Source organism: Eulemur rufifrons, chromosome 24 (assembly GCF_041146395.1).
Source record: "Eulemur rufifrons isolate Redbay chromosome 24, OSU_ERuf_1, whole genome shotgun sequence".
Lineage (NCBI taxonomy): Eukaryota > Metazoa > Chordata > Mammalia > Primates > Lemuridae > Eulemur > Eulemur rufifrons.
The window spans coordinates 7362822-7383460 of NC_091006.1; the positions used below are offsets into that span (position 1 = coordinate 7362822).

The following is a 20639-nucleotide window of genomic DNA, read 5'->3' on the forward strand; positions in this document are numbered from 1 at the left end:
AAAGGCCCTTTGAGGAAGTGGTTAATGTGACAGTGTGAGAGGAAGCTGTGAGGGGGTCCAGAGCTCAGCAGGGCCGTGACAAGGGACTGCGACTTTGTCCTGTGGGCCCTGGGTAAAGTTATGGGAGTGACAACGTAGAGCTGAGCTTTTAAGTACTTGGGGGTGGGACATGGCTGAGCTATAGGCCAGACTGGACAGGAGGAGGAAAATCCATCTCTCTCTGCTGAGGATCAAACAGAAAAGGGACATTGACACACACTGTCCTGCCTCCCCCCTCCTCAGAGAACAGAGATCCTTGCTCGTTTGCAGTCTCAGGGGAGAACATTTGATTGTTTGCTGTTAGGTGTGATATTAACATTAGCCGTATGTTTTCTGCAGATGCCCTGTCCCAGGGTAAGGAAGCCCCCTTTCCTAGCTGGCTGTGAGTGATGTCTCTCTGTGTGTCTCTGTCTGTCTTTGTGTCCCTGTATGTCTCGGTTCCTCTCTTTCTCTCTGTCCTTCTGCATTGCCTGTCTCTCTCTGTGTCTCTCTAGGTTTCTTTCTGTCTCATTCTTTCTCTCTCTCTCTCTCTCTCTCACCGTCCCTCACCCGAGGGGGTGTGGTCATGGGAAGTTGAGTTTAGCGGGTGGCACCACTGTCCTGGTTCCAGCCAAGGCCACCTCAGTAAACACAGGACATCCTGCCGGGATGGGGAAGGAGGTGGAAGCTTCTCCTCAGGGACCACCCTCTTCGGACCCAGTCAGAGCCAAGCAGGAGCCTGGGCCTGCCCTGCCCCGCCCCGCCCAGCTGCTGGGTCCAGCCAAGGGAAACGGGTGTCTCCCTCGCACCCCACCCTTCATGCCCACCCCTGCTTCCTGGTCCTGTCTTCTGAGCTCCAGTCCCAGGGGCCCAGCAGCTTCAATGCCTTCAATGCCCACCCTCCCAGCACCTTGCACCCACCGTATCCCTCCCTGGCCTCGGCCTCAACCCCAACCCTAGACCTGCTTCTCTCCCTAGTCGCCATCCCAGAGGTGGCCCTACTGTCTCCTAGTCCTCGTGTTAGACCCCTGAGCCTCATCCTAGACCCTTCCTCAATTGTGGATCATCAGCCTCGGCCTGTCCACTGGGCCTCTTGAGGGTCCCTTCCCCTCTTCTCATCCCAATGGCTGCTCTGTCCCTCCCCGGGCTCTCCACCCCTGGGCTCCAGGCCTCCAGTCTCTCCCCTGCCCCCCACCACTACACTCACCTGGCAAAGAGACCCTTTTACTTCATGGCTACCTAGTACCTTTAGAGTAAAGTCCCCTATCCAGGGTCCCATGTGCCCTGGCCCCTGCTGGCCCCTCCAGTCGCAGCACTTACCTTACCACTTTCCTCCTCATTCCAGCCAAACCCAGCAGCTTAGAGATCCATGAAAATGTTGTAGGGTCCCTCACCTCTTAGCCTTTGCACATGCTGTTCCCTTTCCCTAGAACAACAGCCCTTCCAGGTGGATACTATTACTATTCCAGTTTATAGATGAGGACCCTGAGGCTCAGAGAAGTTAAATACCTTGCCTAGAGTCACACAGCCGCAGAGTGACAAAGCTGGGGTCCAAACCCAGGAGGTCTGGCTTTCGGGCACAACCTCTTCTCTAAAGTGTATTGCTTCAGAACATCTCTGCGTTAGACTTCCGCAATGCACTGGGACTGCATACTGTAGGTGCTCAGTAAATGTTCAATGAATGGATGAATGGGTTGGGGTCAAAGGTGAACCTTGGAAGGTGCAGGATTCAGATCCCAGAGGACTGGGGTATATCCTGAGGGCCCAGGGGGCAGATGTGGTGCGATTTACCTTTTACATAGGGACAGGCACACAGTAGGTACTCATGAATCTTTGCTGAAGGAGAGAAGGAAAGAAGGGAGGGAGGAAAGGAGGCCAAGGACGTCTGGTCACAGCTCTCCCAGGTGTGGGGGGAGAAAAGTGTGTGTGTGTGTGGTGGGGTGTTCCTGGGAATGCCTGTGGAGGGGAGCTGGCCTGGGGGGAGTCATGGCCACAATACACAGAGGTTCTGTGAAAGGCAGTAGCAGCGCCAGGGCTGGCGGCTCAGCTAGGAATGGTGTGGGCCCTGGAATCTGCTGGCCGAGGTGGTGTGGTGTCCTGGGGTTGAGCGGCACACCAGAGTCAGGGGGCCTGCACAGCAAACCAGGGGTCAGACACGGGGAGAGGGGGGCAGGTCCTCAGGCATGAGCCTTTCATAACTCCAGGGCACCAGGGGGAAGGGACTAGGGCTGATCTAGCCCATATGGTGCTTTGGTGCAAAAGACATGTCCCCTCCTCAAGGCATTCGACCCACATCTGCCAGAAAACTGTTGTAAGAAATATGTAAATGCATGGTACCTGGGACATGCGTGGCGTCCCCTTAAATATGTAGCCTATGTGCAGAGCACAACCTGTGCAACTATATCTAGAGGCTCTGGGGAGTGGGAGCATCACTTGGCCAAGGAGACACAGGGGAAAATGGGAGGGTCATTGACAGGTGGGCAGGCTGTCTGCATCGGTAGGTATCACAGGTCCCTCCCCAGTCTGGCACTCAGAAACATCAGAAACAGGCCCTTAGGATGTTGTAAACAGAGAGTGTTAATAATCCCACACTGGGGGACCCCTTGACCACGGGACCGATCTCCAGGGAACCTCTAAGGCAGTGGTATCACAGAACCCCAGACTGGGCACCAGGGGGCGTTGCTGAGCTCAGCCCAGGCTCCCAGGATCTGGGTCTGGGGCAAAACTGAGTCTGAGTCGCAGCTGCCCCGCGGTTGGCGTCACCGGGGGTTGGAGTCAGGCGCCTGGAAGACCTTCGGCCCGGGCGCCAGCTCCCCGCACGCCATTTTCACCTCCCTTCCAGAAACGGGCACAACTTCCTCTGCTCCTCCAGGAAGCTCCGCTCTGCCCGCCCCTTCCAGGACCCAGGGGCCGGACCGAGGCTCCCCGCCTCCCCCCGCTCCACCCCTGCTTCAGCCTCCCTGGAGCTTCCGGCCAGTGGGAGGTTCTGGGGCGCACGATCTGGGTGTCCCCTTGCCGGCGTTTCCCGCACTCAAGGCCCAGCTGGCTCCTCAGGTCACCTTCAAGCTCTCTGCTCCTTGCTGCCCCGACCCTCAGCTTTCACGGCGCCACTTCCCCGCCCCAACCCCCCGGCTCCGCCCTGCCCCCACGGCCGCCAGGAAGGACGCAGCCCGGGTCCCGTGCCAGGCCGCTGAGTGTGCGGCCCCTCCCAGCCCGGCCAGGAATGCGGCTGGACCGCGGGGGCGGCCGCAGACACCCGGCGCTCTGGCCGGCCCCGACGCACGGGCAGTCAGGCAGGTGGCCCCGGCTCGCCTGGGCCTGAGTTTCTTCTAGAAGGAAAGCACAACTGCCTGCCCCTGAGCGCCCTCTTTTTAGTCCAGCCACCAAGCCTAGTGGCTTTATTTCGGAGACAGCGTCCAGGCTGCCGTATCGTCTGCCCAGTGAGAGATTTGAGACCGGGAGTGGATTTTATTTTTAAAAGCTGGCTAGTGTCTTCCTTTCCTGCACCATTTTCCTGGTGATCTGACGGTGAGGGCTCCTTGGAGAGGCTCTATCCAGCCTCCAGCTTTTTGTTTTTATTTCTGGACCATTCTGACAGCTCCCTTCTCCTCTTCCCCTGAGATAGACTCCAGGAAGGAGTAGCCTTCTTTTTTAAACAGTGGCCTGGGGCTTCCTCCCCCTACCCTTTATATACACACAGGCACAAGGAAACCTGGCTGGGCATGTTCTGCGGAGTTTGTGTAGAGGGCTGGCTCGCAGCCAGACCTAGTTGGTCTGCCTTGCAGGCTAATAAAGCAGGAAAGTTCATGATTTAAAACCCACCTCCTCAAGTGATGACCTCTTGGAGCCTCATTTTCTTAACTGTAAAATGGGGATAATCTTATGGAGTTGTTACGGGATTAAATGAATTAACACATGCAAGTTCTTAGAACTGTGCCTGGCACACAGTCCAGGTTCAGTAAATGTTACATGTTACCTCACGTTCGCATTCACACAAGGAAGCACGCGGACTTGTTTCCCAGGGCTGGTTTTAATTTGAAAAAACTGATTGGGGTCTCTTCCCTATATCAGGGAAGAACAGCCCAGGATATGACCCCAAGAGATTCAGTCCAGCACATGGCCTGGGCAATCATATTCCAGTCACCAGACCTGTCATTCCATCACTAGGGGCCAATCCCAGACTCCCCCACAAGCCCCAAGACAAGAGGACGGATGTGAAGTTGCCAGGACTGGATTCTGTCTCTCCAAAGTAGCCCATGCCTCGTTCTTTGTACTAGGGAAGCCAGCTGTGTCCTTCTAAGGAGGGCAGGTCCAGCCACCAGGCTCAGTTCAGATACTAGACGACCATCTCAGCCCTTGGGGTCAGCGGCCCGGCCCTGGTGGCCGCTCCAGTGCCTGAGTGCCCACTAGCACGTCCATGAGGTAGTCCAGCTCAGCCTCATCCAGCTCCGGAGCTTCCTCCTTGCCTGGCCCGTCCTCAGGGCCCGGTTTGAGGCCCTCGGAGGCTGGTGCCCAAAGTTCACTGTCATACATGGAGGTGTCAATGTCCTCAAACAGGCCCTCGAGCCCATCGTCCAGCAGACAGCCAGTGGCTGGTCCCAGCAGGTCCAAGGCACCCAGACTGGGTGGGGCTCCCCCAGTCGTACGGCCTGGTGGCCCCTCATCTGCCAGGGGTTGGGGGGCCTGGCTTAAGCCCTCGATGTGACTGAGGTCCTCCAGGAGGCTGGCCATGGAGGCTGAGAGGGCAGCGTCCGAGCTCGCCAGCAGGTTGTCAGCCATGCTGGGAGCTTCAGGCGGGTTGGGCACAGGTGGCAGGGCAGCTGTGGGTGCCATGGACGCTTGGATGCGACGAAGTGTGTTCACCACCAGCACCAGGTGCCGTAGGTCCGGCTCACTCTGCCGCAGGCTATGGTGGAGCTTGAGCACCGAGAGGTCAAAGAGAGAGCTGGAAGCCACAGCTGGGGATGCTGGTGCCACTGCTGGGTGGCCAGGATCCAGCCACCAGGCGTCAACTGCCAGAGATTCCTTCTCCTCCTCCTCCTCCTCCCGTTTTCGCTTCAGACCCTTGCTCAGCATTGTCTGCAGGGAGGGAGGAGTTATTCAGTTACGGAAAGCAAATGTTAAGTTCATACCTGGCTCTATCAGCTATTGTAGGTGTGATCTTGGGCCAGTCACTTAACATCTCTGTGTCTTGGTTTTCTTAGGGAACCTTTAAGATGTGAATAATAATAGTATCTACCTCATAAGTTGCTTTAAGGATTAAATGAGAAACAAAAAGCACCTACAACAGTACCTGGTACATAGTAATCAATCTTATTTTATTTTTTTTTTGAGACAGAGTCTCGCTCTGTTGCCCAGGCTAGAGTGCCGTGGCTCTCACAGCAACCTCAAACTCCTGAGCTCAAGCAATCCTTCTGCCTCAGCCTCCCGAGTAGCTGGAACTACAGGCATGCGCCATCATGCCCAGCTAATTTTTTCTATATATTTATAGTTGACCAGCTAATTTATTTTTATTTTTTTAGTAGAGACAGGGTCTCACTCTTGCTCAGGCTGCTCTCGAACTCCTGAGCTCAAACGATCCTCCCTCCCGCCTTGGCCTCCCAGAGTGCTAGGCTTAAAGGCATGAGCCACCATCCCGGCCTAGTAATCAATCTTATTAATAATTTTTTTTTTTTTTTTTTTGAGACAGAGTCTTCCTCTGTCACCCAGGTTGGAGTGCTATGGCTTGATCATAGCTCACCGTAACCATGAACTTCTGGGCTCAAGCAATGCTCCTGCCTCAGCCTCTCAAGTAGCTGGTGTGTGCCACCACGCACACCACGCCTGGCAAATTTTGAAATTTTTTCTAGCAACGAGGTCCAGCTATGTTGCCCAGGCTGGTCTTGAACTCCTGGCCTCAAGTGATCCTCCCACCTCGGCCTCCCAAAGTTCTGGGATTACAGGCATGAGCCACTGCACCTGGCCTCATAAGTACTCTTTTTTTTTTTTTTTTTTGAGACAGAGTCTCACTCTGTTGCCCAGGCTAGAGTGAGTGCCGTAGCGTCAGCCTAGCTCACAGCAACCTCAAACTCCTGAGCTCAAGCGATCCTCCTGTCTCAGCCTCCCGAGTAGCTGGGACTACAGGCATGCACCACCATGCCCGGCTAATTTTTTCTATATATATTTTTAGCTGTCCATATAATTTCTTTCTATTTTTAGTAGAGATGGGGTCTCGCTCTTGCTCAGGCTGGTCTCGAACTCCTGAGCTCAAATGATCTGCCCACCTTGGCCTCCCAGAGTGCTAGGATTACAGGCGTGAGCCACCGCGCCCGGCCCCTCATAAGTACTCTTGATAACATGATTATTTCTTCAATGAACCATTCGAATGGCCAATATTAACCTTATTTTTTTTTCTATGGAAGTGGCTGTTTCCTATAGTTTAATATTTATTGAGTGTCTACTATGTATCAAACAGTAAATAAACAAACACGGGAAATGTACAGATATGGATAGGAAGAAACTAGAAGGTCCTGGAGATGGACAGGAAAGGCTTCTGTAAGGAGGTGACATTTGAACTGAGCCCTGAAGCAAGAGAAGTCAGCCATGGAGGGACCAGGGGAAAGCATTTGGACAAGAGGGAACAATAAAAAAGGCAAAGGAAGACCAGAAGGCTGCATGAGCTTGAACTGCAAAGAGACCAGTGTGGTTGGCACACGGAGTGACATGGTAGGAGGCCAGGTGGGGGCTGGGGAGCAGGCAGGCAGAAACCAGGTCACAGAAGGCCATATAGGCAGAGTGGGGAGTTTGGATTTTAAGTGTGGCGGGTAGTCACTGAAGGGGTTTGAGCACGAAGGGGAGAGGGGGATGAGCTGATTAGGTTTCCAGAAGATTCCCCCTTGGATGCTTCGAGGAAGGCAGGGTGGGAAGACTGGGGGGTCTGAGACACCCTTTGGGAGGCTACTCTACTCTTGGGACTGGTGATGACGATGGCCTTGGGGCAGAAGCTGATAGTGGACGTGAAAGGAAGTTGGTTGATAAAGGACTTATTTGGGAGACAGAGGGGACAGGGCTTGCCAGGAAATCCTATGGGCACGGGGTCAGTCACTGAGATAAGTTTGAGGACCCACATTCTTCCCCCCTTCCTCGCCCCCCCGGGGTGGCAGGGCCGTGGGGGGTGCCTGGAGTTTTGGACTCCTGGCCCAATCTACTTTTTTGGACCAGAAAGACTGCAGAGTCCAATCCCCTGGACTTGACCTGGCAAAACCTTAAGAGTGACCCACTACACTACGTATAACTGGGTCTTCGCCCCCTTCTGAAGACCGGGGAGTCCGGAACCGCAGGAATTCAAGCCCCCACCCCCGACTCCGCCCCCTGGGTCCCGGCGCCCCCTGGCGGTGCCCAGGCTAGCTTTACCCCCGGGATTCTGGCCCCTCTGACCCCGGGACCCTTTACACGGCCCCGCGTCCCAACTGCGGTTCCAGCCTGCCGCCCGGGGCCATGCAAGCCGAGACCCCAGGAGGGCTGTTCTGTGCTCTTGGCCTCCGCTCGCTTCCGGCAGTGGAGGCGGCTCCTCCCGAAGCGGCGGCGGCGGGGGCGGGTGAGTCACGCAGTCGGAGCCAGAGAGCCGGCGCCTCCGCCCCCTTCTCGGGCTGCGGCGTGATTCACCCGGCCTGGCCGGGGCGGACGGCACGTAAAGGCCCGCGCGTCTCGATCCCGGGCAGCCCCAGCGCGCACCTGCCGGACCCAGGGATCGAACTCGCCAAAGAACCCTACCGCCGGTACCCCTTCTCTCCCCAGGCCCCTTCATTTACATACCCTGCTCACTAGCTGCCAATCAGAACGAAGAGGTAACCACCCACAGCCAATCAGGAAGCGGCGGCGGCAGCATCGCTCGCTCGCTCACTCTCAGCAACCGGCGCCTGGCTCGCAAGACGCAGTTCTGACTCCGGCGCACGACTCCAGACTCCTGACTACCCTTGGCTACCGCCCACTCCGGTGGTGGCCCCGCCCTCCACCCCAGGGATTGGCCCTGGGCGGTGATGGGCGGAGCCTGAAGGGGGCAGATTCTAAAAAGGGGGGGTTGACTTCAGGGCGCATGCCTGGGCTGCTGCGTGAGGGAAGTGGGGAAGGAGGGGTGGCTACGGGTCGGTGGCTGCTAGGGGCTTTTGCTTCTCAAAGTACAGGCCCTTCACATCTACCCATGCACCTGTCAAACCCAGCGCCAACAAGGGTCTACACTCTAGGCCAGATAGGCCTGGGTTCAAATCTTGACTCACTACTCCCTCGATGCATGACCTTGGAAAAATGCTTGACCTCTCCGAGCTACACGTAGTATGTTAAATGGAGATTTTCTTGCCTCTACCTCTTGAGAGTTAGGAAAGCTAGAATAAGATCGTGTCTGTAAGAGCACTGCGCCAGACTTAGCAAATGCTGGACAGTTGGACTCCATTGTTGATGAAGGCAGGAGTGAGGTGGGAGTGAGAGAGCACCAGAGTCACATCCTGGGCTCCGTTCCCTAAGTAGCTGCATAACCTGGGGCAAGTGTTTTAATTCCTTTTAATTCCTCAGTTTCCTTTTATTTAAAATGAGGGAAATAGCGACTGGCTCAGAGGATTGCTTTGAGGATTAAAAAGAACGATGTGTGCAAAGTGCTCAGAGTGGGGTACAACCTGTCTTTTTGTTAGTATTATAGCTGCTGTAGCTTAGTTTAAAGTGGGTAGACACATGGGATGGGGCTGGAGGTAGACAGGAGTTTAATATTTGGTAAACTGGCAATGAGACTTACCTTCTTCATGTAGCTCATTTGCTGACTCCAGATCTATGGGAAGAACTGTTGCTGTGAATAAAGCCCCTGGCCAAAGTAAGTTCTCAAAAATGCTAACTAGGCCGGGCGCGGTGGCTCACGCCTGTAATCCTAGCACTCTGGGAGGCTGAGGAGGGTGGATCGCTCGAGGTCAGGAGTTCGAGACCAGCCTGAGCAAGAGTGAGACCCCGTCTCTACTAAAAATAGAAAGAAATTATATGGACAACTAAAATATATATATACAAAAAATTAGCCGGGCATGGTGGCGCATGCCTGTAGTCCCAGCTACTCGGGAGGCTGAGGCAGTAGGATCGCTTAAGCCCAGGAGTTTGAGGTTGCTGTGAGCTAGACTGACGCCACGGCACTCACTCTAGCCTGGGCAACAGAGTGAGACTCTGTCTCAAAAAAAAAAAAAAAAATGCTAACTATAGTAGTTAATTCAGGCAGTAATTATGAATGGATGCTTAAACCCTTGGGTGAAAGGTTAGTGGGAAACAGGATCTTGACAGGCTCCAAAGCCTCACCCCAAAGGTTACTTGCTAACTGCAAAGAAGGAAATCCTTTTATGATGTCGTGCTCACAACCTTAACTGTGAGACAAAACTCTGTGTTATCAGTGGGACATCCTGACGCTGGGTGCCACCTCCTATAACTTATTAGGAAGTGTGTGGCATACCCTGTGGAGTCTCCCTGGTTCATTGCATAAAGTGACTCTCATCATGCCTCTAGACCCAATCTCCAGCTTATAGGAAATAGAGAGGAACATAATCAATCAGACAAATCCAGAACGTGGGACGTTCTGCAACATAACTGGGCTGTTCTGCCAGAAATTCAATGTCAAGAAAACACAAAAACAGATTGGAGGGGGAATGTTCCAGAATAAAAGATACTGGCCGGGTTTATGCCTATCAATCCCAGCCCTTTGGAAGCCAAGGAAGGAGGATCACCTGAGGCCAGGAGTTCAAGACCAGGCTGGGCAACATAGCGAGATCCCCATCTCTAATATATTTTAAAAAAGAGAGATACTATGTAATTTCTTTATTTTTTACAGCCAAAATAGCATGTGAACCTTCACTGGATCCTGATTTTGGGGAAGATAAAACAACTATAAAAGATATTCTTGGGTCAATTGGAGAGAGATGAATATGGACTGGATATTAAGTGATATTATGGAATTTTTATTCTCTTAGATATGAACTAGTATTGTAGCTTGTAGGTGAATGTCCTTATCCTTTTTTTTTTTTTTTTTTTTTTTTGGAGAAAGGAAGTTTCACCTTGTTGGCTAACTGGTCTAAAACTCCTGGCTTCAAGCCTTCCTCCTGCCTTGGCCTCCCAACATGCTAGGATTACAGATTACAGGCATGAGCCACCACGACCAGCCTGAATGTCTTTTTTCTTTTTTTTGAGACAGGGTCTCCCTCTGTTGTCTAGGCTGGTAGGCTGGAGTGCAGTGGTGTCATTATAACTCACTGCAATCTCAAAACTCCTGGGCTCAAGCAATCTCCTGCCTCAGCCTGCCGAGTAGCTGGGACTACAGGCCTGCCATCATGTTTGGTGGTTTTTATTTTTTGTAGAGATGGGGTTTTGCTATATTTCTCAGGCTGGTCTCGAACTCCTGGCCTCAAGGTATCCTCCCACCTTGGCCTCCCAAAGTGCTAGGACTATACATATAAGCCACTGCACTGGGCCTGAATGTCCTTATTCTTTTTTTTTTTTTTTTTTTTACCGTATGCGTGTTGTACAGGCCCGAGAGCCTCTTCCATCCTTGTCAAGGGGAGTGCTAACCTTCTCTCCTTTCATACAACACCTGAATGTCCTTATTCCTAAGAGATACCTGCTGAGCTTTTAAGGGTAGAAATGTCAAGATATCTGAGATTTACTCTTCAATGGTTAAGCAAAAGAAAAAAATATATACATGGCCAGGCGCAGTGGCTCACTCCTGTAATCCTACCACTCCAGGAGGCCGAGGCAGGAGGATTGCTTGAGTCCAGGAGTTTGAGACCAGCCTGAGCAAGAACAAGACCCCATTTCTACTATTAATAAAAATAGAAAAATTAGCCAGCATGGTGGCACATGCCTGTAGTCCCAGCTACATGGGAGGCTGAGGCAGGAGGATTGCTTGAGTTCAGGAGTTTGAGGTTGCAGTGAGCTATGATGACACCACTGCACTCCACCCAGGGTGACAGAGTGAGACTCTGTCTCAAAAACAAAAGAAAGAAAGAAAAAGAAAAAATATACATATACACTTATGTAGATAAAGGCAACTTAGCAAAATGTTAACAACTATTAATTAAATCTGAGTGGGAAGGTATTCAGGTGCTCAGAATACTTTTTTCTCTTCATTTTTTTAATGTGCTTGAATTTTTTCATAATAAAAATAGAGTAGAATGCTAATTACAACTAGGCCTCTGCTAGACAAATTCACATAATTACCCCCACAACTCATTTTTTAAAATTTATTTTTCTTTCTTTTTTTCTCTTTTTATTTATTCATTTTTTACTTTTTATCTTTCACAACTGTGGATCCCTAATAAACACACAACCCATTTTTATGGCTTGGCAAAAAGGAGGCTCAGAGTCTCCAAGTGGCTTTCTCCAGGTCATACACGGAAGAAGAACTCACAAGAGTCATTCGATTAACATGTATTTATTGAGCACCTACTATGTGGTGAGCACTGCTGTAGGTGATGGGGTTACAGCATTGGATAAACTCATACCGACTCTCCTCTCATGGATCATAGGAGGGGGGCAGAGAGAGGAAAAAACACGAAAACAAACGCATTCATTGATTCACAAACATTCATGTTTTAAGCCCTTTCTGTGTGCCAGACACTATTCTAGGTACTGAAGATACGGCAGTGAAATTATAGATAAAAATTCCTTATGGGAGGCGATGGACAACAAACTGACAGAAATTACATAGTACTTTAAGAGCTATAAGGGCAAAGGAAAAGAAAGCAGCAGAGTGGGAGGAGTGTAATGAAAGGGTATGTGGCTTTAGGGGGCAGTTGTCTCTGAAGAGGTGACGTTTGAGCAGAGACCTGATGAAATAAGAGAGGCTACAAAACTCCGGAGGAAGAGTGTTCCAGACAGAGGGAAGAGCCAGTGCAAAGGCCCTGAGGTACTGTTTGTGGGGCAGCAAGGCCAGTGGAGCTGGACTGGGAGCTGCTGGGGAGGAGGTCAGAGAAGTTACCAGGTCTTTTAGATTCCTCTGTGGACCTTTCAGTTTTTACTGCGAGTGGGATCAGAAGACCCTGAAAGATGAATAAATGAGAAAAATAATGTCCACCTCTGTTCGGTGACTTGAGAAACAAAATACAACGGGATAGTAGGGAGGCCTAGGGAGAGGCGCCTGTAGCCGGAGTGCTCAGAGAGACCAGAAAACGCAGAAGGAGCCAGGAGTTGAAAGGCTGGGGGAAGGGAGAAAAAGAGAGAGGCTCGGGCCTCGGGGGAAATGAAACCAGAAGTGAAGCCACCGGGCTGGGCAGGCCTGGGGAGCAGCGTCCGCCAGCTGGGGAGGGAGGAGGGGGGTCGGGGGAGCGTCCCGCCCCCAGCCGGCCGCCCCGCCCAGCCCCTGGGGAGGGAGGAGGCGCCAGGCAGGCTCCGGGCCGCGGCCGCCTTGCGGGTGTCCCGCCGGCTGGCCAGCCCAGGGCCGAGGGTGGGCAGCGGGGAGGGACCGGCCTCCCCCGCCACGCCCAGCGAGGGCCGCGGGCCCATCCCCCACCGCAGGCCCGCGGGGGAGGGAAGCTTAGGGAACGTGGACTCTGCCCTGGGGACTCGGGTCCCTCCGCAGGGCCAGACTTTCCACTTCTGTGGCCAGTTCTTTGGTGCGGTTAGGGAAGGATCTGGGCCTCTCTGAGACTCAGTTTGTTCATCTGGAAAGTGGGTGCTCTGCATACTGGCCTCACCGTGGTACTAACAAGCTACACGCTTCGATTCCCCCTCCCTTGGTTGTCTTTGGCGCAGTCGAAGCCAGCTCTAAGAAAAAGAGGAGTCCAGTCACATCCCTCCCCTGCTCAGCAACCTCCCGTGGCTTCCATCTCACTCAAGGTAAAGTCATAGTCCGCCCTGTAGGACACCCACGAGGCCCTACACATCTGGCCCCTCTCCTCTGTCACCTGATCTCCTGGTGTTCTCCCCCCTTGCACACTCCGTTCCTGCCACTCCCCTCCTCACTGTTCAGCAGTCACTCCACTTAAGCTCCGGCCTCGGGGCCTTTGCACTGGCTGCTTCCTCTGCCTGGATTGTTCCTCCAGGGAGCCACACGGCTCCCCCCTCACCCCCCACCTCCTTCAGGTCTTTACCTGAACGCCACTTGGCCAGTGAGGCCTTCTCTGGCCATCCCACCTAAATAGCAACACCCCCTCCACTCTCCGGCTTTTTTCAGCACAGCATGTATCACCACCTGGCAGATTGTACATTTTAACTTCTTTTTCATGTTTATTTCAATCTTCCGCCACTGTTACACCTCCTGAGAGCAAAAATTGTCTATTTTACTCATGTGCCTACTAGAAGAGTGCCAGGCCCACAGCAGGCACTCGATAAATTGAGTATTGGAAACCTCGGTGTGCATTTGGCTCTGTCTTACACACTTGCACACTTTCTGTGAGGCAGGTATTACTCCAGGTCTGCAGGGTGGGCTATGGTGGCGAGTTTGAGTGTTTGAGGAACAGCAGGGTATGGTGCGGCTGGAGCACAGGAGTGAGGGTGTGAGTTCAGAGAGGTGGGAGGGAGGGTTGGCCATTGCAAAGTCTGGAGTTCATTTGTTCCAACAAATTTTTTGAGAGCCCATATGTGCCAAGCCTATTTCTAGGCACTGGGGGGGATGTCTCTGGGCAAAGACTGACACAGCCCCTCCCTCTCAGTTTCCAGTGGAGTAGGAGGCTAACCATAAATGGGTAATAAATAATTTGAGATTGGAAGGTGCTAGTTAGAAAGTCAAACAGGCTGTAGTGGGGTGGTGACCCACCTTGGACATGTTGAGCTAGGACGGGCAAGGAAGACATTTGGATTGGTGAAGCTATAGGGGAAGTGTCTATCAAGTGCAAAGGCCCTGTAGTGGGAAGGGACCAGGGGTCAAGGGAGACCAGCGTGATTGGAGTGAAGGAGAGAGTGGGAGATGAAAGTGGGAAAGTTGTCAGGAGTGAGAGTCATTCAGTCCTTGCTCCTGGTTATGAATCAGGAGGCCTCTGTAGAATTGAGGTTTTAGTCTGAGCGTGGCAAGAAGTCTTCAGGAGGAAGACATGATTCACTTGGCATCCATATTGGGATGCAGACCTGGTGTGCTTTCTGGAGATCCCCCTGACCAACCCCTTCCTCTTTCTGGATTGGCACCTAACTGTTCAGGTTACCCCTCCACTTCCTGACTTAGATGCAATGACCCCCTCAGGGTGAGAAACCTGGCTTTGATCCAGAAACCACAGGAAAATCCCCAACCTTTCTCCACCATGCACTAAACCCAGGTGTGGTTCCTCCTCCCAGCCCTTCCAGTAAAGTCCCTAATGCTGTGCAAGTTCACCTGCTGCATCTCTTTTGAGGTCTTTGTGAAGGCATAGCCAGTGCAGCACGCATCACATTGCATCTTCTCTGCCCTCCCTCCCCATCTCCGCTCACCAGCCTGGGCTTGCACCTCCCAAATAAAGCACTAGCACCTAACTCTACTCTGGGCTTTGGTTCCTAGCCAACAGTCTCCTAAAAAAATCTTCTAGCACTAGGGGTCTTTGGGCATCTTCTTTCCCCTCTGGGCCTCAATAGCACATCCAATACAAAGAAAGACTGAACAAGGCTTTGGAGGCCAACTGAGTTTGAGTCCTAGCTCCCTGGTCCTTGCTCTTCCTAGCTGTGTGACCCTGAACAAATGACTTGGCCTCTCTGAACTTCAGGTTCCTCCTATATAAAATGTGATAATAGTATGTACTTCTATATAATCATGAGGATTAAAGGACTTAATTCAAATAAAGTGGTTAGAACAGTGCTCTTAACAAGCACTCAATAAACGTTATGTGCAATGATATACCTACCCTGACTTTGGCAATGAAGGGTGCAGGTCTCTAGGAAACTTAACAGGTCCCTCCCATTGACTCAGTGAATCTTAGAAACTTAAGACAGCATCACTCCTTCCAAAATAGTTTTATTAAAAAAAAAAAAAAAAAATTACAATAAAAAAAGCCACCACAAACCCTGCCTTTCTTTTAAATAATGTAGCATGGAGCAGTTTGGTTTCCACCCTATTGCACGTGGTCCGGCCTGGTTATGAATCAGGAGGCTGCTGGAACTGGGGTCCTGTGAAGAAGTGGGGTTCAGCCTGGGAGGAGGGGACCAGCCCCTCCCACTCCCTCAAGGTGCAAGAGGCAGAGCCTGGGTTTCCATAGCAACCTGGCAGAACATCCCTGTCATCCTTTGACAGGCCTAGCTTTCTTTATCTTCCCTGAGGCGCCAGTGGTCACAAGGGGAGTAAGAACTGGAGGGAAAGGCAGAAGAAATGTGTAAGTGGAAAATCAGACTCCCAGAAACAGAGTCTCATTAAGGCATTTGGAAGAGATAAATTAATTCAGGAAGACCCACCTTCACAGAAGGCTGGGGTAACCAGACACACACACACATGCAAGACAGTTTGTGGAACCCTGAAATGGGAGGAAAGGAGGCCAGTCACTGCTTAGAGCCCCCCCCAACACACAAAGTTGCATCCAGGGATCCAGCCTACCTAGGCTGACACGAGGAAGGATTTCCCCCCACCCCAAATCAAAATTTTAGGACCCAAGAATGATTTCCATGATGTGATCTAGTTCATTCCACTCCCAGGAGCCTGGGGCACAGAAGAGGCTGTGAGGAGGCTCCGGCGGGACCAGTGCGGGCTCCTTTTCCACTGCAGATGTGTCAATGTCCAGAAAGAAGTCATCCAGGCCAGAGTCCCCCAAGTACCGGGAGCTCAGAGCTTCTAAGAAGACTGGATCAGGCTGGGGTGGCAATTCATTCTGGAGGCCTGGGGGAGCCACTGGATTCTGAGGAGGCTCGGTCTCATCCATGGAGGTCTCCAGCTCCCTGAGAATAGAGCCAATGGTGGCCGACAGGGAGAAATCTTCCTCGCCCAGGAAGAGGGGCTCTGGGGGCAGGGCAGGGGCAGGAGCCAGGCGAAGTGCAGCCTGGAGCTGTTGGAGGGTGTTGTGGATGAGGACATGCCTTCGGAGGCTGGGTGCTCGTGGACCCAGGCTGCGCTGCACTTTGTCTAGGGAGATGCGGAGCAGGGCTTGCTGGTAGCTCTGAAGGCCTGCTGGACTCCAGTCCCTCTTCTCATCCTCCTCCTCCCCTTCCACATCTGAGTGCTTCCTCTTCAATCCTCCCACCATGATGCCCTGTGGAGAGAAGAAGGGCAAGTCTGACACAGTAGAGCTAGTTCAAACCCCCCTTTTTCAGGCCTGTATAGCTGTTGATTTTTAATTATCCGAACCTCCGTTTACTCATTTGTAAAATAAAGTTGTCTGAATCCTACAAGGCTAAAGAGGTGAGTAAATGTATGAGATTAAGAAAGCAAGATGTGGACTTAACATAGCTTGGTTTGCATCCCACTTACTTGCCTGTTATGGCCTCAAAGAGTGAATTTACATCCTTGAGAATCAATTTCCTCATCTGCAAAGTAAAGAACCTAACTCAAGTTCCTCTGAGTCTTAAAACTGTTCTTCCACAATATTCCTTTCTTCAAACATGTCACACACACAAGAGAGGTGTGGAGTACAGGGACCTGGACCGGAAGTAGGGAATCCCGGGTTTGAATTCTGCCTGTACACTGTTCAGCTGTATGATCTTGGGAAGTGATGTGATATCACCTCTCCGGGCCTCAGTTTCCTCATCTGTAAAATGGGGGTTGTAAAAATACTTCTCACTACATCCGTCAAGGACATCCCACGAGTAATATGCACAGAGCCCACCACACAGGAAGTGTTTAATGAACAAGAGTTAATCGCCATTTATTCACTAAATAGTTTTGAGTGCTTACTATACTCGAGCCACCTGGAACCCTGTTAGGGCACCACTTTTCGAGATTCATCTTTCACGGGTAGGATATTTCTGTCCATGCCCTCTTCCTTAACTGACTGGGAGCACTCCCAAGAGCAGGGAAGAGGCCTTCCCCATTCCCTCTGCCCGCGCTTTCAGTTTCGCCCAAAGCGTGCCCCATAGGAAAACTCGCCAGAACTCTACTCACGCCAAGCCCCGCCCCCGCGGGTCTCTATTCAGCATCCAGGAACGCCCCAATTTGGCCCAGGGGCTTCTGGGAAATGTGGGCCAATAGCAGCCAGGTACACGAGTTGACGTCCAGCATGCACTACAATCCCCACAGGCCTCTGCTCGCCAACGGGACTAACAACCCACCCGCCCGCGAACCCTCCCTTAGGGCATGCGCATAGGGACTCGGGGTGGTGGGGGAAGGGAACCCGGACGTCCAGCTGCTGGGCGCCGGCCGAGCCCCGCCCTCCAGTGCCTCCGGCGCGTCGGAACTGAGCTGCACGCCCGGAATACCCCTCCCCCACCCCAGACCACAGCTCTAAAACTGCTTTCTCCCAGTCCTTCCGATCCCTGAAGGTCCGGGATTCTTCCCCCAAAGTACCCTCGGGTCCAGAGACTCAGGCTCCAACACATTGCTCAAAGACGACAAACGCTCGCCGATCCACTCCGTTCGGGAGACTAGGTATCCCACTTTCAATACCTCTCCTCAAACTTTCTCCCATTCTTCTGACTTCCAAACGCCTCTGGACTTCACCTCCAAACTCCCCACCCGACCCCAAGATGCGAACACTGAACTCTTCCCAGGATCCACTCCCTGCCAATGCGTCTTAGAGTTCAAGATTCCTTGACCCTAGTTCTCTCACTTCTCCAAATGCTCAGGATCCCAGCCCCAAACCTCTCACACCTTTTCCAGAACACTACAGAACCCCTAATTCAACCCATCTGGAAGACCCAAGTAAGGTCTAATCTCCAGATTCCCTGTCCCAAAAGTTCCTTCCCTTGGTTTTCTCGCTTCTCCAAACACCCCGCGTCCCAGCTTCAAACTCCCACCACTTGAAAATCCTGCCCCAACAACCTGACCTCCAATCGTGAATCTCCAACTAAGTCTCGAGTCCCCCCGGACCCTCCAAACCCTATCATCACCCTTAATCTGCGCCCCCAGTTCCCGCCCAGACCCCGCCCCCGCAAATCTCCGGGGCGCGCCTCGCCTTCCCTCTACCCCACCCAAGGTAGATCCCAAGCCAGGCGGCCACTCCTCACCTCAGCCGCCAGGTTCTCAACAACCACCTCCCGAAACGCCTACAGCGTTGCGACCCACCAGGGCTGGGTTGGGGCCTCGCTCACCTCCGCGGGGGCCTCTACTTCTGGCCTCGGGCCCACCCAGCTCGGCTCCGGAGCCGAGCTGCGAGCCGCGATTGGCTGGAGTCCTGCCCGCCGCAGGGCGCCGATTGGCTGGGCGGAGCCACTCCGGTAGCCTGGAGACGCCCGATCCGCCCGCCCTTCCCTAGCGCCCCGGGCCATTTAAAGGATTCCGACTTGTCAGGGGGCGGGGCCGCGTCTTAAGAGTGGAGAGTGACAGGTCTATCAAAACAGCTTCCTTCAACTCAGCCACAGTCCTCGCTTGGAGAGCGTCAGCGTTGCTCTCTGTGGTCCCTTTACACCCAGCCTGAAGCCCATGGCGGAGCAAGACCGGCAGATTTGCGCTTCTGCTCCCCACTTTCCGGGGGGGCGGGGCTGAGCAACTCGCGGAGGCCACGCCCCCGGGGATCCGAGGGCGGTGCTGTGAGCGCGTCCGGCTGACGCAGCGAAAGCCCAGCCAATAGTTTGGCGCGGCCTGTGTTCCCTGGGCGACTGCAGCCCCGCCCCTCCTCTACTCCGGCCCTCCGGCTACCCACACCCGTTACCCCGCGGCCCCTTCTTAATCCTCAGGTCTTCTCAGCCCTGGCGTCCCTCCTGGGACCCACCCTTCCTCCTTTCTCAGGATGGCTCCTCCGCTGCTGGGAAATAGTTCATGATTCCCCACCGCCCTGGAGACAAAGTTCAAACTCCTTCCTTTGCCACAAAGCCCTTCACCGTCTGCCCTGAGGCACTCTCTTTGCTCCCTGCTACCTTGCCGCACCAATTCACTTTCCGTTTTTCTAAAACGGCTTCAAGCGCCCACCACCACCACGAAAAGAGGGATTTTTGTCTGTTTTCTCCTCTGTCTTGCTCCAGTGCCTACAACAATGCCAGGCACATAGCAAGTGCTCAAAAATGAGAATGATCTCAGCTTTGCTACCTGAGCTGGAAAAAAAAAAAAGAGAAAGAGAATGAAAGGCTTCTGGATCTTTAAGCTTGTTTCCTCTTCCTAAAAATATACCTTCAGTTCCCAGGCTGCCTCTGTTCAGAACTCATCTCAAAGGTGTTCTCTGCTATGCCCTCCCTGACAGTCCAGGTTAGGTTAGGACCCATTCCGGGCTCCCATGGCCTCCTGTGCTTCCCCCATCCCAGTCCTGGGCTGTCACTGTCACTGGACTGTGGGCTCCCAGAGGACGAGTACCAAGATTGTATCTGTCACCCGCCGCTTGGTCCTCAGCGTTACCCAGCACTGGGCTGGGCACTGAGCAGGTGCCCAGTCAAAGTTTGTTAAATGCTCAGCAAGTAGTGTCCAAGAAAGACAAATTGAGCGGGCTGAAATAAAACACTGCTAATGTCCTCCGAAAGCCTGCACCGGTCATGCCCCACCCCCACAAGGGGTTTTCTCCAGGGGAGAGAGAGGAAGGCAGTTTTCTCCAGGCGACCTCAGGGAAGGGAGGTTTAAGGCTCCTCAGGCCAGTTCTTGCCGGTTCCAGTTTGTCTACCAAGTCGTCCTGCAGTTTGCAGTGTTGGACTGGAAAGGATTTCTCAGAGGATACAAGTGGGCAGGAGGATAGGTGGATGGGTGGAGAGGGTTGGAGGTAGGGAGAGGAGAGTGGCTCACCCAGGCTTGGGGAAAGTGTCCCTGGGAACAAAGGAAGGAGACAGTAGATTCCAAAGAGGGACATGATTACGAAGGGGCAATGCTTCCCCTCCCCCCTCCCAAAACTGCTCCTCCTCCAGGATCCTCAGGAAGCCCCTACTGTCACTCTGTCCCAGGTTACAGCCCATAGCCCTGCTCTTCTCCCTGGATGCCTCCCTCTCCTCCCACAGGGACTGTCCACTTAGGCTCCTGAGCACTGCTGCCACCCACTCTCTCCTCCCCTCCTCAAAGCCCCTGCCTTGGTCCACCTCCCCTGGCTCTCAGCCCCCACTCTTGTGCCCCACGTTCACACAGTAGGCAAGGGAAGCTTTACAAAACACGCCCCTGACTTTTTGTCCCCCACCCCACCCCCACCTACTCCACTCCTTGCATAAAACCTCAGAATAAAGCTCAAAGGTTTTACAACACAATTTGGCTTTCATGGACCAGCCGCTTAGTTCTAACCATCCTCGTCACGGAGTAGAAGTATTATTAGCTGTAGGGGACAGATTTTAGTTCTTCATCGCTCCTGGCCTTCGCTCATGTCGTTCCTTCTGCTGGGAATACTGTCATGCCCTAGAACCTTCTCTTGGCCTATTCCTACCAAACCAGGTTTCAGGTCGGACGTCCCCTCTGCCACACAGCTCTTTTTGCTCCTCAAGCTGGGGCAGATTTCCCACTGGACTGTGAGGTCCATGAAAGCAGGGCTTATGGCTACTTGGCCACCACTGGGTCCCCACAGTCACCACCGGGTCCTTAGCACAGGGCTGGACACAGAGGAAGGACTCAATAAACTTACTGAACAAATAAATGATTGAATACCCAGAAAATGTGACGCAGAAGGAGGCAGAGGGAGACACCG

The 20639-nt window shown here is 53.1% G+C and overlaps 2 protein-coding genes and 1 pseudogene across 7 annotated transcripts; all 3 read right to left on the reverse strand.

Annotated features, from left to right (window-relative positions):
- Window positions 1–4045: 4045 nt before the first annotated feature.
- On the reverse strand, window positions 4046–7919 carry SERTAD1 (SERTA domain containing 1). Its single transcript, XM_069457669.1, has 2 exons — window positions 7813–7919; window positions 4046–5097 (listed from the first exon to the last, which is right to left on the reverse strand). The coding sequence occupies exon 2, from the start codon at window positions 5092–5094 to the stop codon at window positions 4381–4383; it is 714 nt and encodes a 237-aa protein (XP_069313770.1). The 5' UTR covers window positions 5095–5097; window positions 7813–7919; the 3' UTR covers window positions 4046–4380.
- A 2543-nt stretch (window positions 7920–10462) lies between these two features.
- Window positions 10463–10606, reverse strand: LOC138375199 (U6atac minor spliceosomal RNA; annotated as a pseudogene).
- Window positions 10607–14941: 4335 nt separating this feature from the next.
- Window positions 14942–18201, reverse strand: SERTAD3 (SERTA domain containing 3). 6 transcript variants are annotated; one of them, XM_069457312.1, is made up of 4 exons: window positions 15721–16811; window positions 15364–15422; window positions 15175–15259; window positions 14942–15081 (listed from the first exon to the last, which is right to left on the reverse strand). In XM_069457312.1, the coding sequence occupies exons 1-3, from the start codon at window positions 16143–16145 to the stop codon at window positions 15192–15194; spliced, it is 552 nt and encodes a 183-aa protein (XP_069313413.1). In that variant the 5' UTR covers window positions 16146–16811; the 3' UTR covers window positions 14942–15081; window positions 15175–15191. The 6 variants fall into 6 exon arrangements, 4 of the variants coding, with proteins under 4 accessions (XP_069313413.1, XP_069313411.1, XP_069313410.1 ...); XR_011231383.1 differs by having other exon boundaries at window positions 14942–15259; window positions 15364–16811; XR_011231382.1 differs by having other exon boundaries at window positions 15175–16811.
- Between the last annotated feature and the right edge of the window lie 2438 nt (window positions 18202–20639).